The following is a 26717-nucleotide window of genomic DNA, read 5'->3' on the forward strand; positions in this document are numbered from 1 at the left end:
AAGCTGTGTTTTCCTTTGCAATGTAACGCTTCTTGGTTGGTTCATGTAAGTATTGTTAATTTTCAGATCAACCAAGAGACAGTGACCAGTTTTTCAAATGGGTACATGTCATTAAATCAACAATCAAATTTTTTAACACTTAGTTTGAAGAAGAATGGCATTAAAATTCAGTTTAGCAGAGGAAAGCTTTTGGTGCATCTTCCTTCTTCTTATAAAAAGAAAGTATGTACATATTCCTTAGTTGTCTGTATTGATTCTAACATCATGTCAACATATTGCAGGCAATGCTGTAATGACTAATGTACTGACAGCCATTGACTTGAGTTGACTTTTTTCAATAAATTGGTAGTTGTCTGAAATGACTCCTCTCGTTGTGTGGTGTCACCAAATTTTGCAAATTTGATTATTATCTTTAAATTGGCTTTACTTGAGTCACAACGTAGCTTGACTTGCCTTAACCCAAGTCAATCAGCCATTTGACTTGGGTTAAGTCAATCCAGAAACAAAGTACTTGCTTGCAAGTTGCAACACTAATTTTGGTTACTGACTGATGATACAAAATGAGTTTTTGGATTAACTCTGCATCTGCAGTTTCAAGAATTATTGCTCTGTAAGATGGCATTTACAAGTTGTAAACATTCACAACGTCTTATTTTGCAGCTGGATTGCTTGTGTGGTAATTACAATGGTGATCTATATGATGACATTACAAACGATCAAGGACTTGTAACAGACAATGTTACCGAATTTGGGCAAAAGTTTCAGGAAGGAATCTGTGTCAATCCCCTCTCACCACCAAGCAATGACTGCGTTAATGATGTTTACCAATAGTAAGAGCCAATAATAAATTCTTGTTGACTGAACACAGTATTGTTCAATTCACTTGACAATGGTTTGTTTAATTTCAGTGAAGGCACAGAATGTGGAGCCATAAAAAGTCCTGAAGGACCGTTTTTAGATTGTCACAATCACGTTGATCCTGAACCATACTTCAAAAATTGTGTGTTTGATACTTGTGGTAGAAACGAAGATACGGCAATTGCAGACAATGTGAGCTTTGTTTAAGTTTATTTCCAGATTTCGCTTTAATGAAATTAAATTCCTAATACTAAAATTGGTAACATTAGTTTCATAACATATTGGTTGGTAATATATTATTAGAATTGTTATTAAAAAATTAAAGTAGTAATTATGTTTGTTTACTTTTAAAAACTTCATATTAAATTGAATTTATTTTTTCAACATTTCTTTGCAGGCGCTCAATGAATATGCATCTGAGTGTCACAAGAAAGACGATAGCTTGGTTGATTGTGACTGGATGAATAAATCAAATTTCACTATCGTCTGTCCAGATAATCAGCATTATGATGGATGTGGCACAGCTTGCCCTAACACCTGCCAAGATCCATTTGCATCGGACAGGTTAGCTATCAAAATTCACTACATACAAATTTTGACAATTAGTTGACTTTCGAATGTCTATGTTTTGGAAAATTTTTGGTTATATGAAAATATACGAATAACAAAATCTAATATCACAAAAGATCAGTTGTAATATTTTTTTGTTCAATTTTGAGTATAGTTGCCCCCAACCTCGAGTGTCTGGTTGTGTTTGTAAATCTAATTTGCTGAGAGATGGAGATGCGTGCATAAAGCAAGAAGATTGTGGATGCACTTTACCCAATGGCTTTTATGTTTCGCAAGGTGAGAACCACTATATTCTTTCCGTTTTTTATAAAATTACTTGCTTTTTTATGTCAAATATGTTATAAAATGTTTATTTCAAAGCTATAAACGTTTCTCAACCAAATTGTTTGTGATCAAAAATTGTTAATATAACAATTTGACACCATGCCTTTGATTGAAAAATGTAACTAAATCCAATTAAGTCTAAAAACAACTATGGTTGCTGAACAAAACACCTTTGCGACCCACTAGTATTACCCAAGTGATCCAAACTTGGGTTGTGGCAAGTAGTTGGAGAAACATTGATGTAACCCATAACTTAGATGTATCGATTCTCAAAACCTTACATTTTTGCTCCAGGATTCAGCAAAATTACACATCATTGTCAGCAAGAATGCAAATGTGTTTCCCCCAACAATTATGTCTGTAAAGATGACCCATGTAAAGATGGTTTAGTTTGTGAAGAAAACGAAATTGGCCTATCGTATTGTGTACCTGGTCCTGATTGTAAGTTTAATGAGTTATGTAAATTATACTGTGTTCTGTTAGATTACCATTTTATCTGATTTTTTTCATGTTGAATGGGTTTGCTTTGCATGGAAGCATTATTTTTTTATTTCTAGATACTACTCCAGCCCCTGATTCTTTAACTACAATTCCTGGTATGTGAAGTTATCGTTATACTATACTAATGTGTTGTATATGCACCATATGCCTTATGGTTTTCGCTATGCAATAACAGTACGTCAATGGCATATATTTATCGCATTGTGCTTTTGCCACATTATAATAAATATTTGTTAACGATAAAAATATTTAATTATTTAGTAACTTGTAAAGAAGACATGGTTGTGGATTTGGTTATTGTCGTTGACACAAGTTCATCTATTGGAAGTAAAAACTTCAAATTTATCACCAACTTCATTGCCAAAGTTATCAGTAATTTTCCTGTAAACCCACGTGCTGTTCAAGTCGGTGCTTTAAGTTATAGCAGGACTCCAAAAGTTTTGTGGAAACTGGGAGACCTGAATGACTTGAGTCAAGTAGTCAATGCTCTTGATGCCATTTCATATCCTGGAGGTGGTACTAATACAGGACTGGCATTAGCAATGGTTTCCCAGGAACTTATGGGTCGAACTTCATCAAATGGAAGACGAGCTGGGGTTCCTGGTATCACAGTTTTGATCACTGATGGCCCATCTTTAGATGATCCGTTTGAATCTGCTGCATTTTTACGTGAAATTTCTTCTGTTGTTGTTGTGGGAATTGGTGAAACAATAACTGAAACTGAGCTACGGGGTATTGCTTCAAGCCCAAGTGATAAATTTGTTAACATGGTCGAAGACTTCGATGATCTTGATGAAATTGCCCTGTCTCTTGCAGAATCTCTCTGTTATGCTAAAGGTTAGTTTTGTTTGCTAATTATTCCATAATGTAGGCTCTATGTAGTGATTGAGTATAATTGATTGACTTCTTATGCTTGATTTCAATTTATCCACATAAACTATTTGGATGTTTTTAGCTGTAAATAAAAAGGATGATGGGGCTATGAAAGGAGATTTTCACTACAAGACTCTAGATGGAAGAAGTTTTAGTTTTCTGGGAACATGCACTTACGTTATGCTAGATGTAACATGTAGTGCATTAGACAAGATCAAAGTTACAGTAAGTATTATTTCATGCTTTTCAAATTAGCTATCAAAACACGCTTGCTATGTTGTTATTGTTGAAATTATGCCGAATGTTAATTGTTTTTCTGATGCAGCTTATTAATGATCCTGTTGGACATGCCGTGCCATATTGGTTTGCAAAAGCAGTTGTGGATATTCTGTATCTTCAAATCGAAATTCGCCGTGACGGTGTTGTTGTGGTAAAGTTTCCTTTTGGATGCAATATGTTTTTCAGTGCTTTTGTTTGTGTTATAATCATTGCATTTGGAACATATAAAAAGTTTGAAAAGTGACTAAACTTAAAATTTTTTTTTGTAAGATATCTGTTGTTTCGATCTAGATTGACAAAACGTTGGTTAATTTACCTTATGCGACTCGTGATGGGGAAATTCGTGTTCGATCCGCTGGTTTGTCAGTCAAAATTGTCTCCAAGAATGGAATCATGATTGAATATGATGGTTCATATAATTTCAGGGTTGCATTGCCAACTACTTATAATGACTGTGTTGAAGGTACACTAACCCAGCAAGATGATTTTAAAGCATTTTATTTTTTCTGAAGCAATTCCTTTTACAAACATTTCAAAAATTTTTATATACAGTATTTGTACATAATAATAAAATTTATTAGGTCTGGCTGGTAACTATAACGGTGACCCTTCTGATGACTTCGGGAGTTTGTCTAAGTTTGAACATGCGGAGGCATGGAAAGTTAAAGGGAGTCCTATAAGGTAACTTTCATTTAACTTGTACGATAATTCTTAAATTGTGAACCAAAGCTTACTTCATCTATTTTGATTCATTAACAGTTGCATACCCAGTGGTCAGTTGCCTGGTTGTGATGCAAAAGGATTCAAAGTCGGTCAGTGTGGATGTGACATCATGAGTGATCCAAACTCACCTTTCTCTGAATGCATGAGAATTATAGATCCCTTGCTTTATATTGAGGTATGACAGTATAGCAGATTCACAAATTGGTCTTGTCTCATGTCTTACTTGGTGAAAAAATCTGTTTGTTTGTAGGACTGTGAATTTGATGCTTGCATGCACAATGGATCCAGTTTTGCCATTGAAGGAAACATAGCATCATATGTGAAGGACTGCGAAACTGAGGGTGTGGTAATGGATAAAATGTATAAATGGAAAGAGTGGTGTGATATAGGTAAGTTACTTCAAAGTATACATGAATGCTGGTTTTGACCTGTTGCTGCTGACTAAACCATATAAACTAGTTTAAATTTTAAGTGCTAATATGTTTGGTGAAATAAATATTAGTATGAGTTTTACAGGTATATTATTATGTGTATATTAATGTGGATATGAGTTTTAGTATAAGCAAGAATCTTGGTATAGGTTATATATACAATTATTTTTAAAACATAGTATTTTGTGTTACTTTGCAGAAGACAGAAGATGTCCAGCTAATTCTACCTTTGACTCATGTTCAAACGGTTGCCCCAATACATGTGTGGATCCTGAAGCTGAAACTAAATGTCCAAGTGAACCTTGTGTTGCAGGTATTAAAAAAAATCCAGTTTATTTGATGGTACTTTGATTCCCAGTACAGTAGTTTATTCTCAACCTACTCACTACTCTAATACTTTCTTCATTTTACTTTTCTATTCAAACAATATAATAGTATTCATTTCCATAATGTGAAAGTGTGTTTATTGTTAAAAATGTTACATGGCTACTATTTTTGTTTATTTTAAGGCTGCAGATGTGATGAAGGGTTGTTACTGTCTGCTCAAGAATGTGTGAAGCCAGAGGAATGTGGATGTTTGTTTAAAGGCCAATATTATAAGGTGTGTTTCACAAAACCTTTGGTATGGTACTCCAATCTTAAAAGGAAAGCAAAAGTTATTGCAATTTAGCCATTAACCACTGTGTAATTTTATACTCATCTTTTCTTTATAATTTAGGCAAATCAAAAGTTTTATGTCCCGGATTGTAGTGAACTTTGTGCCTGTGTTGATGGTAATATTCTCTGTGAAGAAGGAGGTTGTAATGATGATGAGATATGTTCTATACGAGATGGCGTATTGGACTGCGAGGACATTGGTTCGTGAAGATTGAAAATATCGATTTTAGCACCAATAAAAAAATTTTGTGGTTGTAATTAGTATTAGTGATAACTGGATAAGCAATTTTTATCATGTGTATTAAATTTTGTTGCAAGGTTGTCATTTATGTTATTTATTTGTAACTAGTCATTGTGTTTTTTAATCTTTGCTTTTGCAAGCACAACTGGCATTCAGTTTGAACTGATGGAGATTATATTATTGTGTAAAAATGCATTAATTTTAAAAAGTATTTTTAAACATGTAGAAATTAGTTCATGTGGAACTACTGATCAAGGAACCTATTCCAATTTTGATGGAGATTCTAGAATAATTTTCACTGAAGATTGTATGTATACTTTATCAAAAGTTAATGTATACAAAATGAATGAAAGGTGGTTTGAAGTCAGAGCTCAAACCATACTTGATCAGACTGGGACAATTACATTTAAGTCTGTTCGCGTGCTACTTAAAGCAGAAGCAATTTACATTGATCTTGGACCAGGACTTTCTATTTATGTAAGTTCAGTTAAGTTTTTTTTGGTCACTGTCACCGTAATCGGATTCTCAACTATTGCTATCAAATTGGTATACAATAGAATATAAAAAATTTATGTTAGCAAATACTTTTTTTTTGTTTTGTTAAATCAAATTTTGTTTTTGTATCTTTTTACTTTGTTGTTGCAATATTTTGCTTTTAACGATGCATCTATTTTCAAAGGTAAATAATGAACTGAAAAGCGAATATAACAGTAGTGAAGTGAATGTTTCAAAGCTAGGCCAAAGTGTAGTGTTGAAAACTTCATTTGACTTAAAAGTGGTATTTGATGGAAGCCAAGTAGTTGTTAATGTTTCTAGCAGATACGCTGGGCAGGTGAATGTTACATTTACATACATCCTATACAGCATGCAACAAAATAAAATATTTGTAAAAATAATCCATAGATTAGTACAATCTGCCTGCTATAGCATAATTTGTAGTTGCTATGATTATTTTCTGTAAAGTGTTAAGTATTATAACGTAATAAGTTGTATGCTTAATTTAACGACTAGTTGGAAAGATAAAAAAATATATGTGTTGAATTATAAGTAAAACATAATTTCTGATGAATCTATTTTTCACTTTTTCACTGTTCTTGCTATGTTCAGTATTGAAACTGACTTCATTTAAAGTTATAAAATTCAAGCCTTTTTTTCAGCTGGGTGGCGTGTGTGGTAATTTTAACAACATATTATCCGATGATTTTGTGATTGATGGTAAACCAACCGATGATATTGAAAATTTTATGATTTCAAATCAAGTTGGAAAATGCGGTAGCATACCGCTGCCTCCTATAAACGACTGTCCAAATGATTTGTTTCAAAGGTAGGCCTGTTCATTGAATTCATGTTGTCAACAATTTGTGTATTATGTACAAACCAACTATCCTTTTTTTATCACTTTCCCGCAGTGAGTTCGGTTCTTTCTGTGGCGCAATTAGTGATGAGCATGGACCATTTTCAGAATGCCATAGTCATGCTGATCCTAGTGAATTTTACAGCGGATGTTTGACAAGTGCTTGCTCAAATGTTGCTCAGTTTTCAATAGTGGAAGAGGTTTGTTTTAAACCTCTTTTATACTTTTTATTTTTAGTTTGTGTGGAGATAACATTTGTCCATTTTTCATCTATTATTTTTAATTTTTATTTAAACTTTTGCAACTCGTAATATTTAGTCCCTGACGTCCTACGCTGAAGAATGTGAGAATGTAGGTCAAAAAGTTTGCAGTTGGAGAGAAGATACTGGCTTAAAAGTTGAATGTCCAGAAAATTCAAGATACGTGCAATGTGCTGTTGCATGTGCTAATACTTGTTGGAATAGGAATGCTGAAAACAGGTATAGAAATTATAAATAATTTTTCTTAAATACATCTTTCTGTTATTTATGTATGTTAATGCTATAGTGTAAAGATGACGTTTTTGACCAACACCTATTTGCCTTATACTCACATATTACATAAACATAAAAAATCAGTGTAGCACCTTGCATAAGATCAATGCAAGCACCAGCAAATATCTTTTTGGTGTTTTAAAATTATTAATTGATTGTGTTTTGCAGTTGTGAAGAAGAACCCATTGACAGATGTGTTTGCAACTCTGGATATTTTCTCAATGAAAATGAACAATGTGTCTTTGAAGACCAATGCGGCTGCAATCTACCAAATAATAATTACATTCCGCTTGGTAATTTCATATTAGTCAAAACTAAGCAACACATTATAAAATGGTGACCTACTTGTGAATCATACTATTTGCTGTATTTTAAGTAAAAATGACACTAATCAGAACACTTTATGCTTTTTAGGTTATCGACGTTTCAATTACCTGTGCAATGAAGAGTGCGAATGCAAAAAAACTAACGATTACTCATGCATTTCTACCAACTGTAATTCAAATGAAGTTTGTATGCCTGTTGGTGAAGGAAGATACGACTGCATTGAACTTACCAACAGTGAGTTATCAAGCTAAAAGGAATTTGTTTGTCAAATTGGTTTAATTTACTTAAAATCATTTATGGTTTACTGCAACCAGCCTGTCTTTTCTTTGAAAACACATTATTTTAGTTGATATTTTAACTTCAATATTTTAGATACGCTTCCTACATTTATACCGACAAGTAAGTAAATCTTTTTATGATTTATGCAGTGCTTGATTCATTTTGTTTATACAGCAGTGACTAACTTTAGTAATCTACAATTTTTTTTTGCTTCTTTATAATTAATAAACATTAATTGATTAATTAATTATTATTAGCATATTTTTACAATTGCTTTTTCCTTTGTTGACAGCTGTGCCAAGCAATGATTCGCAAGGTATTGATTTAGTATTTTTTCACAAGTATTTGACAAGACATTTACCAACACTGAATGTACTGTAACAGTTACCAATCGACCACAAAAACTTATATTTTTTGTGTTTTTAGGAAAATGCCCTATTGGCATGCGTATAGATGTGATATTTGTGGTTGAATCCAGCTTTTCAATGACACCGAAAGATTTTAGTCAGGTTATTTTATTCCTGAAGAAAATGATTGAAGGGTTTGACATTGGATCAAATGCTGTTCAAGTATGCTACACACTACACGACCTTGTTTATTTGATAACTATGCTTTTGTATTTTTACACACGTTAACAAGAAAAATGGTAAACTCGTCTAATTTGGGTCACATGTGCTCAGGTTGGGTTGGTTGTGTATGGAGTTAACGTTGTTGGTGTGTTTAAACTCAACCAACATCACACCTCAGCAGATTTGTTGGAAGCAATATCCGAAATTACACAATTTCAAACTGGAGCAAAAACTGGACAAGCTTTAGATTATGTGATAAGGTAAAGAGTGAACAGGTTTCCTCACTTAATCTTTGAATTGATTGTCTAGGTAGCAATGCTAACTTTGCAAGATATTTTTGTGTTTTAAAGCAACATGTTGGATACTGATGTTGGAAGGAGACTTGATGTCCCGGCAGCTGTTGTTGTTTTAATGGATGGAGCATCACGGGATGATCCAGTTGGAGCTGCTTCTACACTTCAACAATATGCAACTGTCGTCACTATTGGCATCAAGGTTTTATTTGTCACATTTCCAAGTGCAAAAGTCTGTCTTGTGTAATCATTTTGTTTCAGCTGTCTATTTTCTTCTGTTTTAGCTATAGTATTGATATGTTTAAATCGTGCTTATAACTCCTAAAATAACTGTATTTGTTTGATTAAAATAGTAAATAAAAATATTAATAGCAAATTTTAAACAAAATGATTTCAGAATGCAAAGCAATCATTGCTCAATGTAATGGCATCACCGTCAGAAACCAATGCTAATGTGATGGAAGTTTCATCTTTCTTTGACTTATCTCAGTTGGTAACCACAGCAGTCGAACATTTGTGTTCAATGGCTGTTAGAGAAGATGTATGCATTAGTGAAAAGTCGTGCTCATGCAAACTTCCAAATGGAGCAACAGTATATAAAGGTATACTTTTTGGAAGTGTTTTACAACAACAGATACCATATATCAGATTTGCTGTGAGTATATATGAAAAAATTAAAATTGCTTGACATACAAGAACTACAGAACATGCTAGTACCTTTGGTGTTTACTATAGCATGTTTAATACTTTGTGTTTTATATTGATTTGTCTATAATCTGTGGGCTATACTTTTACGACACATAAAGGTTTATTTGCTAACATATTATGCTTGATAAAAACTGCAAAAAATATGTTATTGCAATAATTTATTATCAGACAACGATTTTTCTGTAGGTTTCACATACTTGAAGGATGATTGCACACAAATTTGCATTTGTGCAGGACCCCGTGGTTTTATTTGCACAGCAACTTCTTGTAAAGAAGAAGAGATTTGTGAATTCAATGAATTGTTAGATATCCAGCACTGCTTTCCTCAAGAAAACTGTATGAAGTCATTATTAGTGATGCTAAATTACTAATACAAATCAACTAATCTCTAAAAATTTTATTCTAGATAAGTGCAATCCAAAAACTGTCCTTGATATTGTTTTCCTCTTGGACTCCAGCTTAGCAGTTCGCCGACAGAATTTTAAGCAGTTTCTTCATTTCACATCTGATGTTGTACGACGATTTGAAATAGGACCAGAAGCAGTTCAGGTTGCTCTGGTGCGTTTCAGTGACACTGCTGATATTGTTTTCTCATTATCCGCTCATTCAGATGAGAATGGTCTTTTGGAGGCCATAGATTATATATCTAATGAACCTGGAGAACGTCGAATGGGACAGGCTTTTGCTGAAGTGACAGAAAAGGTTCTTAGTGCTAATGGCGGGAAACGACCTGGTGTTCCTGCTGTTGTTTTGGTTTTAGCAACCGGTCACTCCTATGATACAATCACACCTGCGGTTGATAACCTTAGAAATAAAAGCCAGATTGTTGCGTTGGGCATTAAAGAAGCTGAATATGTCATTTTGGAGCAAATGGCATCACCACCCATTGATGAAATGGCCATCTATGCATCCGATTTTCTCAGTCTACATAATAAAGGTGGACACATTGCAAGTCTAGTCTGTAATCTTGGTGTGATCAGTGATGAGTGTAAACTGGAAAATGGCTATGTAATTAAAGAAGGTACGTAAAACTATAAATTAAAATTGAACCACCGTTTGTTATTCTAATATGAGGGCCATCCCTCATAGATTTAGCTTATGTAACCATCTGAAATCAAATTATCCGTGATGATTGAGCCAAATGTGATTAACTGATGACAGATTACGCTGACATTTCCAGTATAAAGTCAACATGTAATAAATTGGATTTTTCTGTTGTTTTGTATTTATGTGACAAAATAACATGTCTTTTGTCACATCTATCAGGTTACAAAACATTTAAAGAGAATTGCTCCATCGATTGCACTTGTGAAGGAATGAATTCATTTGCATGTGTAGAGAATGAAGTGGATTGTGCTTCTTGTGACCTCACAGCTGGTGCACATTATATCTGCAAGATAGGTATAGAAGTTTACTTTTTAGTTTAGTTGCAGCTTTACTTCATTACAACTACATACTACCGTAACTGCAATACTCTTATGTTTTATATTATGTTTTTGGATTATTAGTTATTGATCCAGTTCTAACCAATTTACTGTTTTTGATGTTAAATTGTTAATTGAAAAATTACTTGTTAAATGTATTAAATAATGTTAATAGTGCTAAATTCTGATTTCTATTGACTTTAGGTACGACTCCTCCACCACAAGGTAAATTTAATTTTTATACCTATAAACTGGTCAATTCTGTGGCTTAGTTACGCAGCATAATGTATCTATATCTCTTTTAGATACTGTAAAATAGTGACTAACATCAAACATGTCATTTCTTAATTTAGTTGACATAGATGAGTGCACCACTGGAACTCATGATTGTTCAAAGAATGCAGAATGTACAAACACTATCGAAAGCTATGATTGCTCATGTTTTGATGGTTTTAGAGGAAATGGAAGGTTTTGTGAAGGTCTGCAATTAGTTTTATGATTTCAATAGTTTTCATGTCTCGGTGTTGCTCAGTTTTCTGAAATGTATTCATTAATTGGTAATTAATGTATTCATCGCATCTTGTCGTTGAATGACCTTAAACTCAACAATGTTTTTAGACATTGATGAATGTTATGAAGCATCAGCAGTGTGTGATGACAATGCGGATTGTATTAACACACCAGGTAGCTACAATTGTACCTGCCAAAGAGGTTACTATGGGACTGGTGTACTTTGTCAAGGTATTACTTATGAAGACCATTCAAGTTTTTTGCTCTTTAGCAATTAGCCTTCAGCTCAGATACATAATAGTTATTGTTTACTATTTTATCATCAATAATAGATCAAAATGAGTGTTCGCTTGATCCATTCATTTGCAATGATGGCCAATGCTCTAACACACTGGGTAGCTATATTTGCAGATGCTGGAAAGGTTACATTGGGGATGGCTACAACTGCACTGGTAACTATATCACTTGTATACTTTGTTAATATTATCTTCTTTCACTTGAAATTTTTTTGGTGGAATATTATTTTTTAAAGACATTGATGAATGTGCTGAAGACAAACACGACTGTGATGAAAATGCAGTATGTATTAACGAACAGCCAGGATTTACATGCTCTTGTGAAGAAGGATTCAGTGGTGATGGGAAATCCTGTGATGGTAAATATTTTATAGTTTGGTTGAGGTAATTGTTCAGTCTTATGTTTCATATTACTTATAAAACTTGTAACACAACATATTAATTGCATTAACTGTGCAATGCTTTGACTGTGTAATTACTTTCAAATTTTCTGTTTTTCTTTTTATTTAAACCAACAGTATTAAATTGTTTTCCGACAATAGACGGGTCATTAATTAAAGTCATGTTACTTTGGCTATGGTACAGATATCAATGAGTGTGATTCAGACTACCAATGTGATCAGAATGCAGAATGCATTAACACTGTTGGCAGTTATACTTGTCAGTGTGTTGTTGGATATTCTGGAGATGGAATTTTATGTATATGTGAGTTTTATTGGCTTTCTCTTCTAGGAATATCGAAGCTGTGTTCCATTTGACCTTCGACTTTTTTATTAATTTGTGTTTTTATAGCATCTGATGTGTTGGGAAAATGTGATTCCGATTCGTCGTGGACTCGTTGGTTTAACGAAGATGATCCCAGTGGTGAAGGAGATGAAGAGACAGTGTCAAAAATAAAGTATCGATTTCCAGGTATGTTTTTAATAAATTGTGTTATATTGCTTGCAAATATACTTTTACTTATTTTACATATTTGTGTCAGTTCACTGATCTGGATGATTTTAAAGAAATTTCTTTAAAATATTTTGAACCTATTTTCTGACTGTATTTTAATAAACTGCTTTGCTGTAGATGAGCTATGTGACTATCCAACAGCTATACAAGCTTTGACAGTTGATGGTGTTCCATATGCTCAGAGTGGCAAAGTGTTGATTTTGAATGTCACGAATGGACTTATTTGTGTAAACAACTATCAAACAAATGGCTGTGTGGATTTCAAAGTGCGGTTTTGCTGCTCAGGTAAATTTTGCTGATTGTGTTTATTATATTATATTACTTCAGATTTTGTCCTAATTATTTTATTTTATCTTTTTATCCATGCAATTTATTAACAAATTGTGTAAATGCAGTTATCACTGCATGCTGTTGTTTAATATTTTGTGGAAAACAATTTTGTGACTCTCATTTTCAAGGCACTGTTGGTACATGTCCCACCTCACATGCTTGGACTCAGTGGATTAACTCAAATAACTCCGAAGCCTCAGGAGATTTGGAACTTCTCACCGAGCTCCGAAAAAAATTACCTGGTAAATTGTGAACTCTTTATTATGTTGCTCTATATCGTATTTACTCTTTTATTTAACACATCTTAACACAGTCTTTTTTACTTATACCTGATACTAGCGTGATGTTTTTTGTAGCTAATAACAAATGTGAAATTTGGGTGTAGATAATTAATAAGATTATATGCTGATTATATATAAATTGTGTTTAGGTTTATGTTATTCACCACCTGCCATCCGAGCTCGTGATTCTGAAAATAAAATAGTGTTTACACTTGCTAATAATTTTTTGGCTGTGCACCCCTCTTATGGTTTGATTTGCAGTCACATAAAGCAGAAATATGGTAACTGTGCAGACTATGAAGTTCAGTTTTGTTGTCCTGATCCTCCTTTTAATGATGACATTCCGGGTAATTGTGGTCTGAAAATTGACTAATGTTTTGCCTTGTAGTGATAATCATAATCATACATGGTTTTATTTCACTTTGTCAATTAGTACATTTCCCCAACCCTGTTTTCAAGTTGTTCAGAGGCATGGTTTTAATATTTTTCTTGCAGATGTCAATGAATGTGAACAACAAACTGATAACTGCGGTGAAAATAGCATTTGTGTGAATACTGAAGGGAGTTTTTATTGTGAATGTAAGGAAGGTTATATTGGTGATGGGGTAGATTGTGAAGGTAATGTTTTTCATTTCAAATTTCTAAATTACTTAATTGTTTATTCAGAACTGATGAGGCACTTAAAAGTTTCATGTCAATTGCATCAAATATTTTTATATTTCATATTCAAAAATATTTCAATATATTTTATTTGTTCTAAACCATAAATAAACTAAACTACTTCAATAGCATTTGATGTGCCATTTGTGTAAATACATTTTGATTTATTTTTTTCAATATACTGCAGAGTTTGATGAATGCAGTAACAACATCTATTTGTGTGCGCGTAATGCTATATGCACCAATACTGATGGAGGGTTTACATGTGAATGTGTGCATGGATATTTTGGCGACGGTTACACATTATGTGAACGTAGGTTTAACTTTTTGTGGTATGCTATTACAAAACATAATTTTAACCAGTTTCAGTTTTCTGTTTAGCATCAGCTTTTTCTCATATATCCAATTACAATTCTTAGTTTTCTTGTAATATATAGTTGTCATCTGTATACTTCTATAAAATATACCTGCATGCTTGAATGTCTTTTTTAAACATCAAAATTAACATTTTTCTAAATGTTCGACAGTATAATATTAACTTACACCATTTTTATGTTTTAGTTGAGGTTGGGCCAACTGCTGTATCAACTACCACAAGTTATGCTGGTAAGAACTATCATCAATTTTTATAACATCACTAATTTATACCCTATACCTGCTATTCTCTTTATGGTTCTGTAAAACATCACATTTTGCAGAACATTGCAATAAAACTTGTCACCAACATGCAGACTGCAAAGTTGTGTATTACAAAGACATTTGTATTTGTAAACCTGGATTTACAGGACTTGGTGAACTAAACTGTGCAGGTTAGTATGGATAGGAATACAGGGCAATCAGATGCTTATACCTTCATATAAGTTATGTCCAGGTTTGAAGAATTTTTGACATTTCATGAAATTTTTGCTTCTTTAGATATAAATGAATGTATGTATGGCACTGATGATTGTACTGAATATGAGGACTGCGTCAACTCACTTGGTAGTTTCACTTGCTATTGCAAACCCGGTTATGTTAGAAATGAAGCTGGATACTGTGAAGGTAGGTTTCTGTTCATCAAGACTATAAATCCTGAGAACACTACCTATTATGTTTGGGTTATTTATTGTTAATAAACAGTCAATATGCTTTATACTTTGTTGTCATGTTGCAGTTACTGACATATGCAAAGATAAATGCCATAAAAATGCTGATTGCTTTGCCAAAGGATACAAAGTGAACTGTGTCTGTAAAAGTGGATTTACGGGCCCAGGAGCTCTGAATTGTGCAGGTTTATGCTAGATTTTTTATTATTTCCTTGTGATTCATACTGTACCTGTTGATTTGTAGTTATTTAGTAGCCATAACTATTGTAACTAAATATGTTTACTCACATAAATTGTTGTATTTTTGGTGAATGATCAGATATAAATGAATGTATGTATGGCACACACGGCTGTTCTGCAAAAGAACAGTGTGTAAACACACTGGGAAGCTTTTACTGCAAATGCAGAAATGGATTTGTTAAAAACAGTGATGGGAAATGCACTGGTAAGACGTTGCAAGATCTTAATGTAGCCATGATCAGCTATAACTGTCAGCTGCTTCGTTTTTGTTACTTACTAGTGTAAAGTATAAAGTTTTGCTAGTACAGTACAAAGCTTTAGTTTTTATAAGTGAACACTTTAATGACTCTGGTTTTAATCTTTTAAGTTTAACGTAACCATTTTTTTATACTCATTTTTTGTATTCAATTTTCGATTTAGTGTATGAACTAGATTTATCCTGTGGATAGTAAAGCGGCATTGAAATTCATTAAACGGATCTTATAAGACAGTATATATATATATTGCTAGATCAAGATGAATGCAACATGTTTATGTGTGGAGATAATGCTGAATGTGTCAACAATGATGGCAGTTATAAATGTTATTGCAATGATGGATATTCCAAGGTTTCTAGCAACTTGTGTGAAGGTATTCAAAATATCATGCATAACTTTTTTATGGGACAGTGCCATGTTTTGGTTTGCATTTACATTTTGAATTAAAGAATTGATAATGTAAAAATATAATGTAATGAGTCTAATGTAACGCACAATTTATCAGACTTTTCAAGAGCTGTTCTTAATCCTTGGTATTTAACCTCTGGATTCAAGGCTGTTGTAAACCTTCCATAAATAAAAAGTTATGCTGGCAAGAAATTTGAAACATTATAATATTGTGTTATTGTCATTGCTATTCACAGATGTCAATGAATGCAAACTTTTTCCAAATGTCTGTGGAAAAAATTTTCTTTGCACTAACTCAAACGGAAGTTATCTTTGTACTTGTAAATCTGGCTTTATTTTACACGACAATGGAACATGCCAAGGCAAGTAAACTCTGTTGTAATTTTCGATATAATTAATCATCACTTATTGTTGATTTTAGTTTCAGTTTTTAATAACTCATTTTGATTTATTTTATATGCATGTTTTTGCAGATTTTAATGAATGTGAGGAAGAAATAGATGAGTGTTATGAAAACAAGATTTGTGTCAATACACCAGGATCATACAAATGCAACTGTGAAGAGGGATATCAATTAGATGCTTATGGCACATGCAATGGTACAGAGGACTTTTGAAATTGGTTGTTTGAACTGCTGCTTAATAGAATACAGCATATTGTTTAACACTATCTTGGTATCTTGCACTACATGTGTGCATATATATTAGCACGTGTAAATATAAATCTTTGCATACTCAAAGCATGATTTAATTTTCATAATTTATGTGTTTACAGATATTGATGAATGCTGGTATAAGGCACATGACTGCTCAGCTAACACCAGATGTGTAAACACAGTTCCTGGTTATAATTGTGTGTGCGTCACTGGATTTGAGTTTAATGATGCCAATATTTGTGAAGGTGTGTGTTAACAATAATTCAGTCGTATTTTTTAGCAATAGTTAAGACTAAGCACGTTCGCGTATACTTTATGTTCTGCTCTTTGCAATTTTTGATCTAGTTAAGCTTATAAAATCGTGTAAATTTTTTACCTCAGATATTAACGAATGCAATGGTTTAAACAAATGTTCGACCAATGCAACATGCACTGATACTGTGGGAAGTTATAATTGTGAATGTAATGAGGGATATTCTGGAAATGGAAAAATTTGCACTGGTCAGTGACCACAATAATGCAAGGATTGAGTATACAACGACTTGTAATTGCCTTGAAACTTTAAACCGATTTCCCTGCAGCTGTTTGTATGCTTTTTATATCGCAGATATAAACGAGTGTACAAGCAACATACATGATTGTGATAGTAATGCAGAATGTGAAAACTTTTATGGAGGTTTTTCTTGTGCTTGTATGGAAGGATTTACTGGTGATGGCATTAACTTCTGTGATGGTGAGTTAGCTTCATAAATTTTTTACAGTTATGTTTTCATAAGAAATATTGTCTAATGATTCTGTGCTTCTATAAGATATTAATGAATGTGAGGATGAGACGACATGTTCTGTAAATGCTACATGCCAGAACAATCCTGGAAGCTTTGCTTGCTCTTGTAAACTAGGCTATACTGGGCAAGATGGAGTATACTGCCATGGTAATGTTGAGACTAGCAACAAATGTCCGGGTGTAAATTTAAGGATGTATGCATATTTTACCAATTTCGTTGTGTTATTTTCGCAACAGATATTGATGAATGCAGCAATCCTGTGCCAGTATGTCCAGTTAATTCCATTTGCGTTAACAAAGAAAACGGTTATGACTGTTCATGCAAAACGGGCTATACTGGTGATGGTGACAGCTATTGCATTGGTAATACAACACCTAAGTTTATCATATATACATATGCACAGAAAATACTTAAAAGTTTATGGTTTTGCTTTCAAGTTCTAAACGTTTTGCACCCTTTAGATATCAATGAATGTGAGCAAAATTCAAGCATATGTAGTGAATTAAGCACTTGCGTCAACACAAAAGGAAGTTACAACTGTCATTGTAAAGATGGGTTTCAAAAGAATTCAAGAGGCCAATGTGAAGGTAACTACTGCCATCATTTCACATTAACACAAACACCCTTTACTTTTGTTGTTATAACTTTTTTGTATGGTTTGATATTTGCATTAATTTCACACATTTGAGCAAGTCTATTTTAATTAAACATATTCATTCAGATGTTAATGAGTGCGAAAATGGAAAGCAAAAATGCAACAAGAATTCCAAGTGTCAAAATTTAGTTCCTGGTTATGAATGCACCTGTCTGGATGGCTTCACTGGAAAAGGGGCTGATATTGGTTGTTCAGGTACTTTTAGGAGACGGTGAAATTATTTTATTGCTCAGCAACATGATTTTAGTTTCGAAGCGTAAGTAATTATAATACACACACTGTAATGGAAATGGATTGTTTTGTATTACAGATATCAACGAGTGCTTGCTGGATCTTGATAACTGTGCAAACACAGCTGAATGCATTAATCTAATTGGTGGTTTCAAATGTGTTTGTCCATCTGGATATTTTGGTGATCCTACAGAAAACTGCACTGGTAGAATTAACATCATTATGTTGCTTATTTATTTGCATTGTTAATTTATATACTTCATGGTATATAAATTGACGTTGACATTGACGTACAGTAATAACGTGTTTTTTGATAACAAATTTGTGCTATGATTCTTTCAGGAATTGATGAATGCGAGAATGAAAATATTTGTGGTTCCAGTTCAGTCTGTTTAAACACAGATGAAAGTTACTTATGTGTCTGCATGACTGGTTATATTGGAACACCAACTGACAAATGCACAGGTATGCAATATTATTATTTTTAACAATATTTTTGTGTATAATATTTTTTAAAACCTTCAACACGACTAGATAATGAATCGTGTACTATCAATTGCAGATGTAGATGAATGCAGTGAAAATGCACATGGATGTTCTTTGGATGAGGAGTGTAAGAACTCTCCAGGAAGCTATACATGCCAATGTATTGAAGGACTGCGGAGAAATCCAATAACATTACAATGTGATGGTAAGTACAAAGTCTACAAACCATAAAGAAGTAATAAAATGTAGCCTGAAAGCGATTGGTAATGAAGATTATGGTTAACCCAAAAGTGTTGTGAAATTTGCGTCAGCATTCGTGTACATTGCTGATAGCTTCAATATGTTTATTATTCATAAAGATATTGATGAATGTACTGAGGGTCTCCACAACTGTGCTGGCAATAGTATATGTCGAAACACAAAAGGTAGCTTTACTTGTCACTGCATGGATGGATTTGCTAAGCAGAGTGGTGATTATTGTCAAGGTAATAATCTTTCTTTGTTTTTTGCGATTTAGATCACACCATCATACTGGCAATTTTTAATAAACTGTCCCCTAGTTTTATTTATTGAAGTTCATATTTTATCAATGGCAATATTTATGTGAGTTATGCTTTCAGATATTAATGAATGTGACAATGCAACGTATGTATGCCAAGACAATGCTGCATGCGAAAATGTTCCCGGAAGCTTTGCTTGCAACTGTTTCTATGGGTATCAGGTCAACTCAACTGGTGAATGTGAAGGTACACATAATATCATTTTCATTTATTTTGTTCTGCTGTCTTTACATTATTCATCTTGTACCAGCATTAATTAACCCACTCCGGGATGGCAATTAGTTGTATGTACGATAGTTAATATTTTGTAATTGTTTAGACCTGGACGAGTGTGCAGAAGCCACACATGATTGTTCAGTTAACGCAGACTGCGTAAATGTTGATGGAGGTTATGATTGTGAGTGTCAGGACGGCTTTGAACTGAACTCATATGATGAATGCAAAGGTATGTGATATTTACTAATCGCAAAATCCTAGTTTGAAATTAATACTACTGTTCCATGTGTGCTTTTACTTTCATTATACAGTTAATAATCAAATATTTTTGTTGTATTAGATATAAACGAGTGTGAAGATGGAACCGCTTATTGCATAATGAACGCCTATTGTAATAACACCTATGGGAGTTATCAATGCAACTGTGATGAAGGATACTCAGGAAGTGGCAAAAATTACTGTCAAAGTATGTTAACACATTGTGTGCAAAAATCATATAGTTCATATTCTAAGATCTTCCATGAATATAGTCACTTACATTAATATTTTACTTGCAGACATAAATGAGTGCAGCGCTGGTATTCATAATTGTGTGCCTAATTCTCGATGCATTGACACTGATGGTTCTTTCAAATGCACTGCCTGTTTGCCTGGGTTCATGGGTTCACCCACATCATCTTGTGATGGTTAGTGGCAAGTTTTCCTGTTTGCCAAATATGGGAAATCGTTTATATAATTTCTTATCTAAACTACCTGATAATGAACGTTGACACCATTCTGTCTAGATGTTGATGAATGCGAGTTGGGCCTTGCAAGTTGTCATGACAATGCGAGCTGTATTAATACGGTAGGATCGTACAAGTGCAAATGCAATTCTGGCTTCTCTGGAGAAGGATTCGAATGCTCTGGTGAGGAATGTGTTCGAGATTAAGCAGATTACAGTCCTACAGTTTACATTAACATATTTACCGAATTTATGTCTTATTTCTATCTATTTTACAGATATTGATGAATGCAAAGATGGTGCTAGCAGTTGTGCTACTTATGCTGAATGCAAGAACACTCCAGGGAGTTATGACTGTTTTTGTCATGTTGGTTTTACAGGAAATGGCCTGGAAGAATGCAATGGTTGGTTATTGGCAGACGAATTTAAATTCCCAGTGCTTGGTTTCAGGGTTAATTAGTTTAGGAAGGCAATGGTTTGCATCGTTAGTCTGACATTTTTGCATAAATTTTTATTTTATGTTCACAGACATAGATGAGTGCTCAGGTGATGAAAATCTTTGTGGCAGAAACGCAAATTGCATCAATCAGAAAGGTAGTTTTACTTGCCAATGTAAAGAAGGGTATACAGGACAACCATATGAAGAATGTATAACAGGTAAGGATATGAATTCGGTGCTGTGGTTCGTAATATGAAAAGTTCTCTAGATTATTTTTAACATTACTTTTTTGTGATGAATTTACTTTAAACAGTTTCAATAAGCTGTATGTTTCATTGTAATATCGGTGTTTTGTTGTTTACAGCTGTGAATGATGCAGTTACAACAGCTCCACCAGGTAAAATGCTCTGAAATATTCTTTTGTGACGAAAACACAGGGGTTTAAACAATGTACTACTGGTAAATTTACGACAACTCGTAACTGTATCTGGTATATGAGATCTTTACGTTTTGGTTGCCTTCGGTTTTGAATTTAAAATTGTTTGTTTGAAAGTGGATTAATTGTATAAGGTGATTTTCTTTTTAGATGTTGACGAATGTGCCAGCGAAAAATCCTGTTCCATTAACTCTAATTGTCAAAATACTATTGGAAGTTACTTGTGTAATTGCAACGATGGCTACACTGGGGATGGAATCAATGGATGTTTTGGCAAGTTCCTTTATTTCTTGTCGATATTTAAGTTGTGTAAATTTGCTTTTGACAAGAAATCCTTTTTCGTGTAAATTTAATTTATATTATGTTTAGACGTAAATGAATGCAAGGGTGACAATAGTTGCTCCTTTCCAAAAAAATGTGTTAATAACCATGGAGGATATGACTGTGTCTGTATCAATGGTTATCAGCTGGTTGAAGACGTTTGTCAAGGTCAGTGCATGTAGTTTATCCCAAGTAGGCTCTGACGTTAAAACAAGTTGTAACACCTGGATAAAAACAAGAGCAAGTATAATATGTTGTTTCATCCTCAGATATAAACGAATGTGCTTATGACAGTACCGATTGCGTGTCACGCGCAAAATGCATCAATGCCGTTGGCAGCTATATATGCGAGTGCAGACCTGGTTATGCTGGAGTTGGAACTGAGGAATGTACAGGTACTCAACTGAAGGTTTATGTTGAAAAAAGTTGTTACTTTCATACATACCAAATATTGCAATACATAAAGCATAGTTATTGCAACTGTCTTTGCATTTCGGATGTTTGTAGATATTGACGAATGTGAAACTGGAACACACACTTGTCAGGCAAACAGCTATTGTAATAATACAATTGGTAAATTCACTTGCACTTGTGATTCTGGTTACTCTGGTGACCCAAAGTCTGGTTGCACAGGTAGGCAACATGTTCTTAAAGGATTAATTATTTATTATCTAAGTAACATAATTTCTTTGCTAGTAGATTTGTCAATGTCTTGCTCAATGTTCATTTTCACAGATATCGATGAGTGTGCTTCTGAAACTTCTGAATGTGGGAAGAGTAGTGAATGTTCTAATACTGCAGGAAGTTATACTTGTATTTGTGAAGAAGGATTTGCGAAAACTTTAACGGATGTCTGTGAAAGTAAGTTGGTGATCAGAACTTTGGTAACATTTTGCAACAGCTTGAGTATTTTTTAAAGTTGTTTGGCAAATGTCTTACTTAAATAGAAAACCACATATTGTTGAAAGTATAACAATCAAAATATGAAGGTCTGTTTATCTGAACCTCTGCAGATATAAATGAATGCAATACAAATATTCACTCGTGTGGAGAGAACGCCATTTGTAGAGACACATTCGGCAGCTTTACTTGCAAGTGTAAACCTGGTTATACTGGAAATCCAAAGGAAATATGTGATGGTACTCGTATATTAGAATGAGTAATCATAATGTGGAATGGGTGTTTTAGCAGTAGTTTGTGTTTAGTAACTAGTATTTCAGTTTTTATCCAAATTCCACATTTTCCTACCAATTTTAATAGACTTGGATGAATGTGCTTCAAATACTACCAATTGTGTTCAAAATGCTCTGTGTCGAAATACTGATGGTAGTTATGAATGTCAATGCAAGGAAGGTTTCAACGGTTTTGGAACTTATATTTGTGAAGGTGGGTATAATGCAGTTGAACTATCATTTAATAAACGTTAACCACATACGGAATCAAAACATATTTTCATACCTCACTTAAATAGTTCAACTGGCCATTGTAAATTCAAATTCAACATGAATCAACTTATTTGCTGAGGAACTCAACTAAAGCCTTACAAATGTTAAATTTTCTTTTTCCAACATATTTAACTTTTGATTTTTATTCCAGATATAGATGAATGCAAGCGTCCAGGTGCTTGTCCTGAGTTCATGAAATGTTCAAACACCGTGGGTAGTTACCGTTGCCAATGTATCGATGGCTACAAAACTGAAACCAACAATTCATGCTCCGGTAGGCTTATGCCAGTTGTTTTTCCCTGTATCACCTTTGATGTTGTGTATACATTTGAGTGGCGTGTTTTGGAGAATGGCGGATTGGATCATAGAATTTATTATTACGTTTACATATGAGAATACATTTTGTTTCGAAGCTTTTTTAGCCGTAAAATCCATTTTTTTGTGGAGCGAATAAACGAGGGAATTGAAACTCAGTTGTCAGCTGTAGTTGTGATTCAATGGCCTGCAAAAATCCACGTACCGTCGTATTTTAGGAAGTTTCCAGGTTTAACTAAATTGTATAAAACTGATTTCGACCTGATGTGATTACAGATATAGATGAATGTTCAGAAGGTACATCGATCTGTGTCAGTGACTCAACATGTAATAATATTCCTGGCTCTCATGAATGCACCTGCAACACTGGATACCGTGGGGAAGGAAAAGTGCTTTGCGAAGGTACAAATTCAAAACATTCAAATGTCACCTGTTACTCTTTAACTGTCCTTAAACCTTTCCTAATTCTATTTACGGTAACGAAATTAATAGATTGTAAATGCGTTGATATGCAATTTACTGGAAATGTTTGTTAAAAGTAGGGTTAGGGTTATTACACCACTTTTCTAACCCTGCAGTGTTTTCTTGCATAAGTATATAACTATTTTTCCTTATTTATTAGATGTCGATGAGTGTGCCGAAAATTCTTCTAACTGTAGCCAGGAAATTAACACGGAGTGTGTCAATGTGCGAGGAGGATTCCTTTGCGTTTGCAAAACTGGTTACGAGGAGTCTGGTGATGGAAACTGCACTGGTAAGCGGAGATGCACTTGTTTATGTGTGCTATGGCAGAATATGTGGAAAATATTAGCCAATTACAATAGCTTTTCAGTTTTTAGTGAAATTAACCATTTGTCATTATTTGCGTCAATGATGTTGTCGAAGAACGATTATAATATAAGGCCTACTTAAAACATAGTTCCGTTTCTCATTTTGCATTTTACACGACTTATTCGGCTTTTGTTCATATATATCTTTATCATGTTAAATTGCTTTCAGATATCAAAGAGTGTTCTGCGGGAAATGTTCATTGCGACACTGACGCTACTTGTGAAAACACCGATGGAAGCTATCAATGCGTTTGCAATGAAGGTTTTCAGGACGATCAATATGGTGGATGTGATGGTATGAAAAAAAAAACATTTCTTTGCAAATTTCTTAACATTGCTTCGACATTTCTATCTACCTTTATATTGCACGGCTTAAACGATTTATGGTGTTGTAAATAATATGAAAAGTTACGTTGCCATATACTAAATTTCGTAAATAGGTTGAACTTTTTGCAGATGTGAATGAATGTGAAGACTCAGCTGTGTGCATAGAAACTGCAAAATGTCTAAACATTGTTGGAAGCTTCTCATGCCAGTGCGCTGATGGTTTTTTTGGAAATCCAAACGAAGAATGCTGGGGTAAAAATCTAAGTTATACTTAAAAATCGTTTTGTGATTTAATGCAAACCACTCGTCAGTTAAGAGCTGCCAAAACGTTTTAAATAATAACTAACTATATCAATATGAATATAGATTTAATTGTTGCATTTTGCATATTTCTTAGACAAAAACGAATGTTTATTGAACGAGGCCCAGTGTGGCAGCAACGAGAAATGCGAAAATCGCATTGGTTCTTTCGAGTGTTTATGCTTGACTGGCTTCGAGGAAGATTCTAAATCAGGGGAATGTGTCGGTAAGTTTCTTTTACATCTGAAGATCGATAGAAATTGGTAGAGCAAAGCAACAATATCGAATTAAACCAGAAAATTTTATTAATGCTTTCTTTTTAGATGTTGATGAATGCGATCGAGAGGAAGTTCGGTGTCGACCGAACTCAGAGTGCGTCAACATTCCAGGAAGTTATATTTGTAAGTGTTTGGATGGATTTGCAGAAATCAACGACCAATGCAAAGGTATGAAGTTCTGATTTCCGCTTTAGTTACCACCGCACACTGTGCGTTTCTTATGTGAAATAAACCCTTGTTTTATAGACATTAATGAATGCGCTACCAGCGCTCAGAGATGTGCGCCCAATGCAAAATGTGCAAATACAGTTGGAAGTTTTCAGTGCACTTGCAAACCTGGTTTCATTGGTGATGGCGCAAGCAGTTGTGAAGGTAACTGCAATGCTGTTTTGCGATTGTAAAATTTATGTCCTAATTATTAATAGAACAGCACTTCAAGTGAGGAAAAGTAAAATCCAGAGTAGCCTACTGGTAGACAATCTAAGATAAAAACTCATAGCTTTTAAAATCCAGAAATTTTAGAATCAGCTTTATATTATGACTTTTTTGTTGCAGATTATAATGAATGCAAATTGGATGATTTCAAATGTTATGCAAATTCGAATTGTGTAAATACCTTTGGGAGCTATAAGTGTGCATGTGTTTCTGGATACGTGAACACCGGCAGCGGATCATGCAGAGGTTATTTTAAATTTCCTGTAACCAGGTTGTCCATGTTTAGTTCATTCTGGAGATAATGGTAACAATAACATCCTGAACATTTTTCAGATATTGATGAATGTGTTTTATCGCCATCAGCATGCTTGGTTGGGTCAAGTTGCATTAATACGCCCGGATCTTTTCACTGTGGATGCAATGATGGTTATACTGGTTATGCGGCAAACTCCTGCGTTGGTAAGAACTTATTTCTCTATTTTTAACTTGAACTTAAGGGAGATCTAATTTACTCCGGGAAAAAGAAATAAAATAATAAAACACAAAAAAAGCAGAAACAAAATACCAACCAAAATCATACTTGAATCGCTTCAAATACGTACACTGCTTGCCACCATTATTAATTGCTTGATTTTCTCTGTGCTAGATATCGACGAGTGTGTCGTGCTTAGCAATGCTTGTGATAACAACGCAGAATGCACCAACAAATTAGGAAGTTACACATGCACGTGTAATCTTGGATTTATCAGTTCCGGTGCTGGGGGAAATTCATGTGAAGGTAACTATATCCGCGAAATGAATTCACCCTTACAACATGGCTTACATAGGAAACGCTTTAGGATCATTAACAAGTGTGTTTCGCTTTCAGATATCAACGAGTGCCGTCTGTCGAACATCGTTTGCGGTACCAACGCTCGATGTAACAATTCCCCAGGAAGCTATCAATGCTTCTGCAACGCTGGCTACGAAGGCGACCCAACTGATGTTTGTCAAGGTACACCTCGTTTATTGGCGTAGAATAGGTTATAAAAAAACCAAGCATTTTGAAACCGGGTTAAACCTTCTTGGGGTTGTAATTAGCGGTCCCATCTATAACCTATAGAATATTACTAGATGTATTGTTGTTTCCAGATATAGACGAATGCTTGCTGGGATTAACGAATTGTTTGGAAGGGGCGGAGTGTATAAACAACCGCGGCAGCTTCTCGTGTGCATGCGCAGATGGCTATCAAGGAAATGGAGTTACAGAGTGCATAAGTAATTTAAAGGCTACCCTAAAATAAAATATTAGTACATACCTCTTTAAACAATACA

At 34.0% G+C, this 26717-nt stretch overlaps 1 protein-coding gene across 4 annotated transcripts in view; it reads left to right on the forward strand.

The window, feature by feature from the left end:
* Positions 1 to 26717, forward strand: part of LOC143445052 (uncharacterized) — a 51600-nt gene that overhangs the window by 5075 nt on the left and 19808 nt on the right. For all 4 annotated transcript variants that reach the window (XM_076943864.1, XM_076943865.1, XM_076943862.1 and 1 more), the window contains exons 17-108: positions 67 to 222; positions 661 to 830; positions 909 to 1050; positions 1256 to 1422; positions 1583 to 1704; positions 2047 to 2193; positions 2310 to 2348; positions 2515 to 3090; positions 3209 to 3351; positions 3452 to 3556; positions 3697 to 3868; positions 3987 to 4086; positions 4165 to 4303; positions 4379 to 4517; positions 4759 to 4872; positions 5069 to 5160; positions 5278 to 5416; positions 5684 to 5934; positions 6137 to 6289; positions 6615 to 6781; positions 6867 to 7011; positions 7130 to 7290; positions 7513 to 7637; positions 7759 to 7905; positions 8044 to 8070; positions 8243 to 8266; positions 8377 to 8519; positions 8631 to 8779; positions 8870 to 9014; positions 9210 to 9414; positions 9707 to 9856; positions 9927 to 10541; positions 10787 to 10921; positions 11149 to 11169; positions 11298 to 11423; positions 11563 to 11685; positions 11787 to 11906; positions 11987 to 12109; positions 12336 to 12455; positions 12543 to 12662; positions 12822 to 12989; positions 13163 to 13276; positions 13465 to 13662; positions 13811 to 13933; positions 14163 to 14288; positions 14537 to 14581; positions 14674 to 14784; positions 14891 to 15016; positions 15129 to 15245; positions 15380 to 15505; positions 15811 to 15930; positions 16202 to 16327; positions 16439 to 16564; positions 16740 to 16865; positions 17002 to 17121; positions 17228 to 17353; positions 17430 to 17552; positions 17642 to 17767; positions 17867 to 17992; positions 18127 to 18255; positions 18371 to 18496; positions 18634 to 18756; positions 18854 to 18982; positions 19137 to 19262; positions 19398 to 19523; positions 19657 to 19782; positions 19894 to 20019; positions 20111 to 20239; positions 20339 to 20461; positions 20556 to 20681; positions 20806 to 20934; positions 21081 to 21113; positions 21303 to 21425; positions 21522 to 21641; positions 21743 to 21868; positions 21981 to 22106; positions 22209 to 22334; positions 22487 to 22612; positions 22734 to 22859; positions 23070 to 23192; positions 23510 to 23635; positions 23856 to 23987; positions 24233 to 24358; positions 24520 to 24642; positions 24788 to 24916; positions 25014 to 25136; positions 25215 to 25340; positions 25524 to 25649; positions 25737 to 25862; positions 26050 to 26181; positions 26272 to 26397; positions 26535 to 26660. In XM_076943864.1, coding sequence (XP_076799979.1) covers positions 67 to 222; positions 661 to 830; positions 909 to 1050; positions 1256 to 1422; positions 1583 to 1704; positions 2047 to 2193; positions 2310 to 2348; positions 2515 to 3090; positions 3209 to 3351; positions 3452 to 3556; positions 3697 to 3868; positions 3987 to 4086; positions 4165 to 4303; positions 4379 to 4517; positions 4759 to 4872; positions 5069 to 5160; positions 5278 to 5416; positions 5684 to 5934; positions 6137 to 6289; positions 6615 to 6781; positions 6867 to 7011; positions 7130 to 7290; positions 7513 to 7637; positions 7759 to 7905; positions 8044 to 8070; positions 8243 to 8266; positions 8377 to 8519; positions 8631 to 8779; positions 8870 to 9014; positions 9210 to 9414; positions 9707 to 9856; positions 9927 to 10541; positions 10787 to 10921; positions 11149 to 11169; positions 11298 to 11423; positions 11563 to 11685; positions 11787 to 11906; positions 11987 to 12109; positions 12336 to 12455; positions 12543 to 12662; positions 12822 to 12989; positions 13163 to 13276; positions 13465 to 13662; positions 13811 to 13933; positions 14163 to 14288; positions 14537 to 14581; positions 14674 to 14784; positions 14891 to 15016; positions 15129 to 15245; positions 15380 to 15505; positions 15811 to 15930; positions 16202 to 16327; positions 16439 to 16564; positions 16740 to 16865; positions 17002 to 17121; positions 17228 to 17353; positions 17430 to 17552; positions 17642 to 17767; positions 17867 to 17992; positions 18127 to 18255; positions 18371 to 18496; positions 18634 to 18756; positions 18854 to 18982; positions 19137 to 19262; positions 19398 to 19523; positions 19657 to 19782; positions 19894 to 20019; positions 20111 to 20239; positions 20339 to 20461; positions 20556 to 20681; positions 20806 to 20934; positions 21081 to 21113; positions 21303 to 21425; positions 21522 to 21641; positions 21743 to 21868; positions 21981 to 22106; positions 22209 to 22334; positions 22487 to 22612; positions 22734 to 22859; positions 23070 to 23192; positions 23510 to 23635; positions 23856 to 23987; positions 24233 to 24358; positions 24520 to 24642; positions 24788 to 24916; positions 25014 to 25136; positions 25215 to 25340; positions 25524 to 25649; positions 25737 to 25862; positions 26050 to 26181; positions 26272 to 26397; positions 26535 to 26660 — 12598 coding nt within the window. The remainder of the gene's footprint in view (positions 1 to 66; positions 223 to 660; positions 831 to 908; positions 1051 to 1255; positions 1423 to 1582; positions 1705 to 2046; positions 2194 to 2309; positions 2349 to 2514; positions 3091 to 3208; positions 3352 to 3451; positions 3557 to 3696; positions 3869 to 3986; positions 4087 to 4164; positions 4304 to 4378; positions 4518 to 4758; positions 4873 to 5068; positions 5161 to 5277; positions 5417 to 5683; positions 5935 to 6136; positions 6290 to 6614; positions 6782 to 6866; positions 7012 to 7129; positions 7291 to 7512; positions 7638 to 7758; positions 7906 to 8043; positions 8071 to 8242; positions 8267 to 8376; positions 8520 to 8630; positions 8780 to 8869; positions 9015 to 9209; positions 9415 to 9706; positions 9857 to 9926; positions 10542 to 10786; positions 10922 to 11148; positions 11170 to 11297; positions 11424 to 11562; positions 11686 to 11786; positions 11907 to 11986; positions 12110 to 12335; positions 12456 to 12542; positions 12663 to 12821; positions 12990 to 13162; positions 13277 to 13464; positions 13663 to 13810; positions 13934 to 14162; positions 14289 to 14536; positions 14582 to 14673; positions 14785 to 14890; positions 15017 to 15128; positions 15246 to 15379; positions 15506 to 15810; positions 15931 to 16201; positions 16328 to 16438; positions 16565 to 16739; positions 16866 to 17001; positions 17122 to 17227; positions 17354 to 17429; positions 17553 to 17641; positions 17768 to 17866; positions 17993 to 18126; positions 18256 to 18370; positions 18497 to 18633; positions 18757 to 18853; positions 18983 to 19136; positions 19263 to 19397; positions 19524 to 19656; positions 19783 to 19893; positions 20020 to 20110; positions 20240 to 20338; positions 20462 to 20555; positions 20682 to 20805; positions 20935 to 21080; positions 21114 to 21302; positions 21426 to 21521; positions 21642 to 21742; positions 21869 to 21980; positions 22107 to 22208; positions 22335 to 22486; positions 22613 to 22733; positions 22860 to 23069; positions 23193 to 23509; positions 23636 to 23855; positions 23988 to 24232; positions 24359 to 24519; positions 24643 to 24787; positions 24917 to 25013; positions 25137 to 25214; positions 25341 to 25523; positions 25650 to 25736; positions 25863 to 26049; positions 26182 to 26271; positions 26398 to 26534; positions 26661 to 26717) is intronic.

This window comes from Clavelina lepadiformis, chromosome 2, assembly GCF_947623445.1.
Source record: "Clavelina lepadiformis chromosome 2, kaClaLepa1.1, whole genome shotgun sequence".
Classification (NCBI taxonomy): Eukaryota; Metazoa; Chordata; class Ascidiacea; order Aplousobranchia; family Clavelinidae; genus Clavelina; species Clavelina lepadiformis.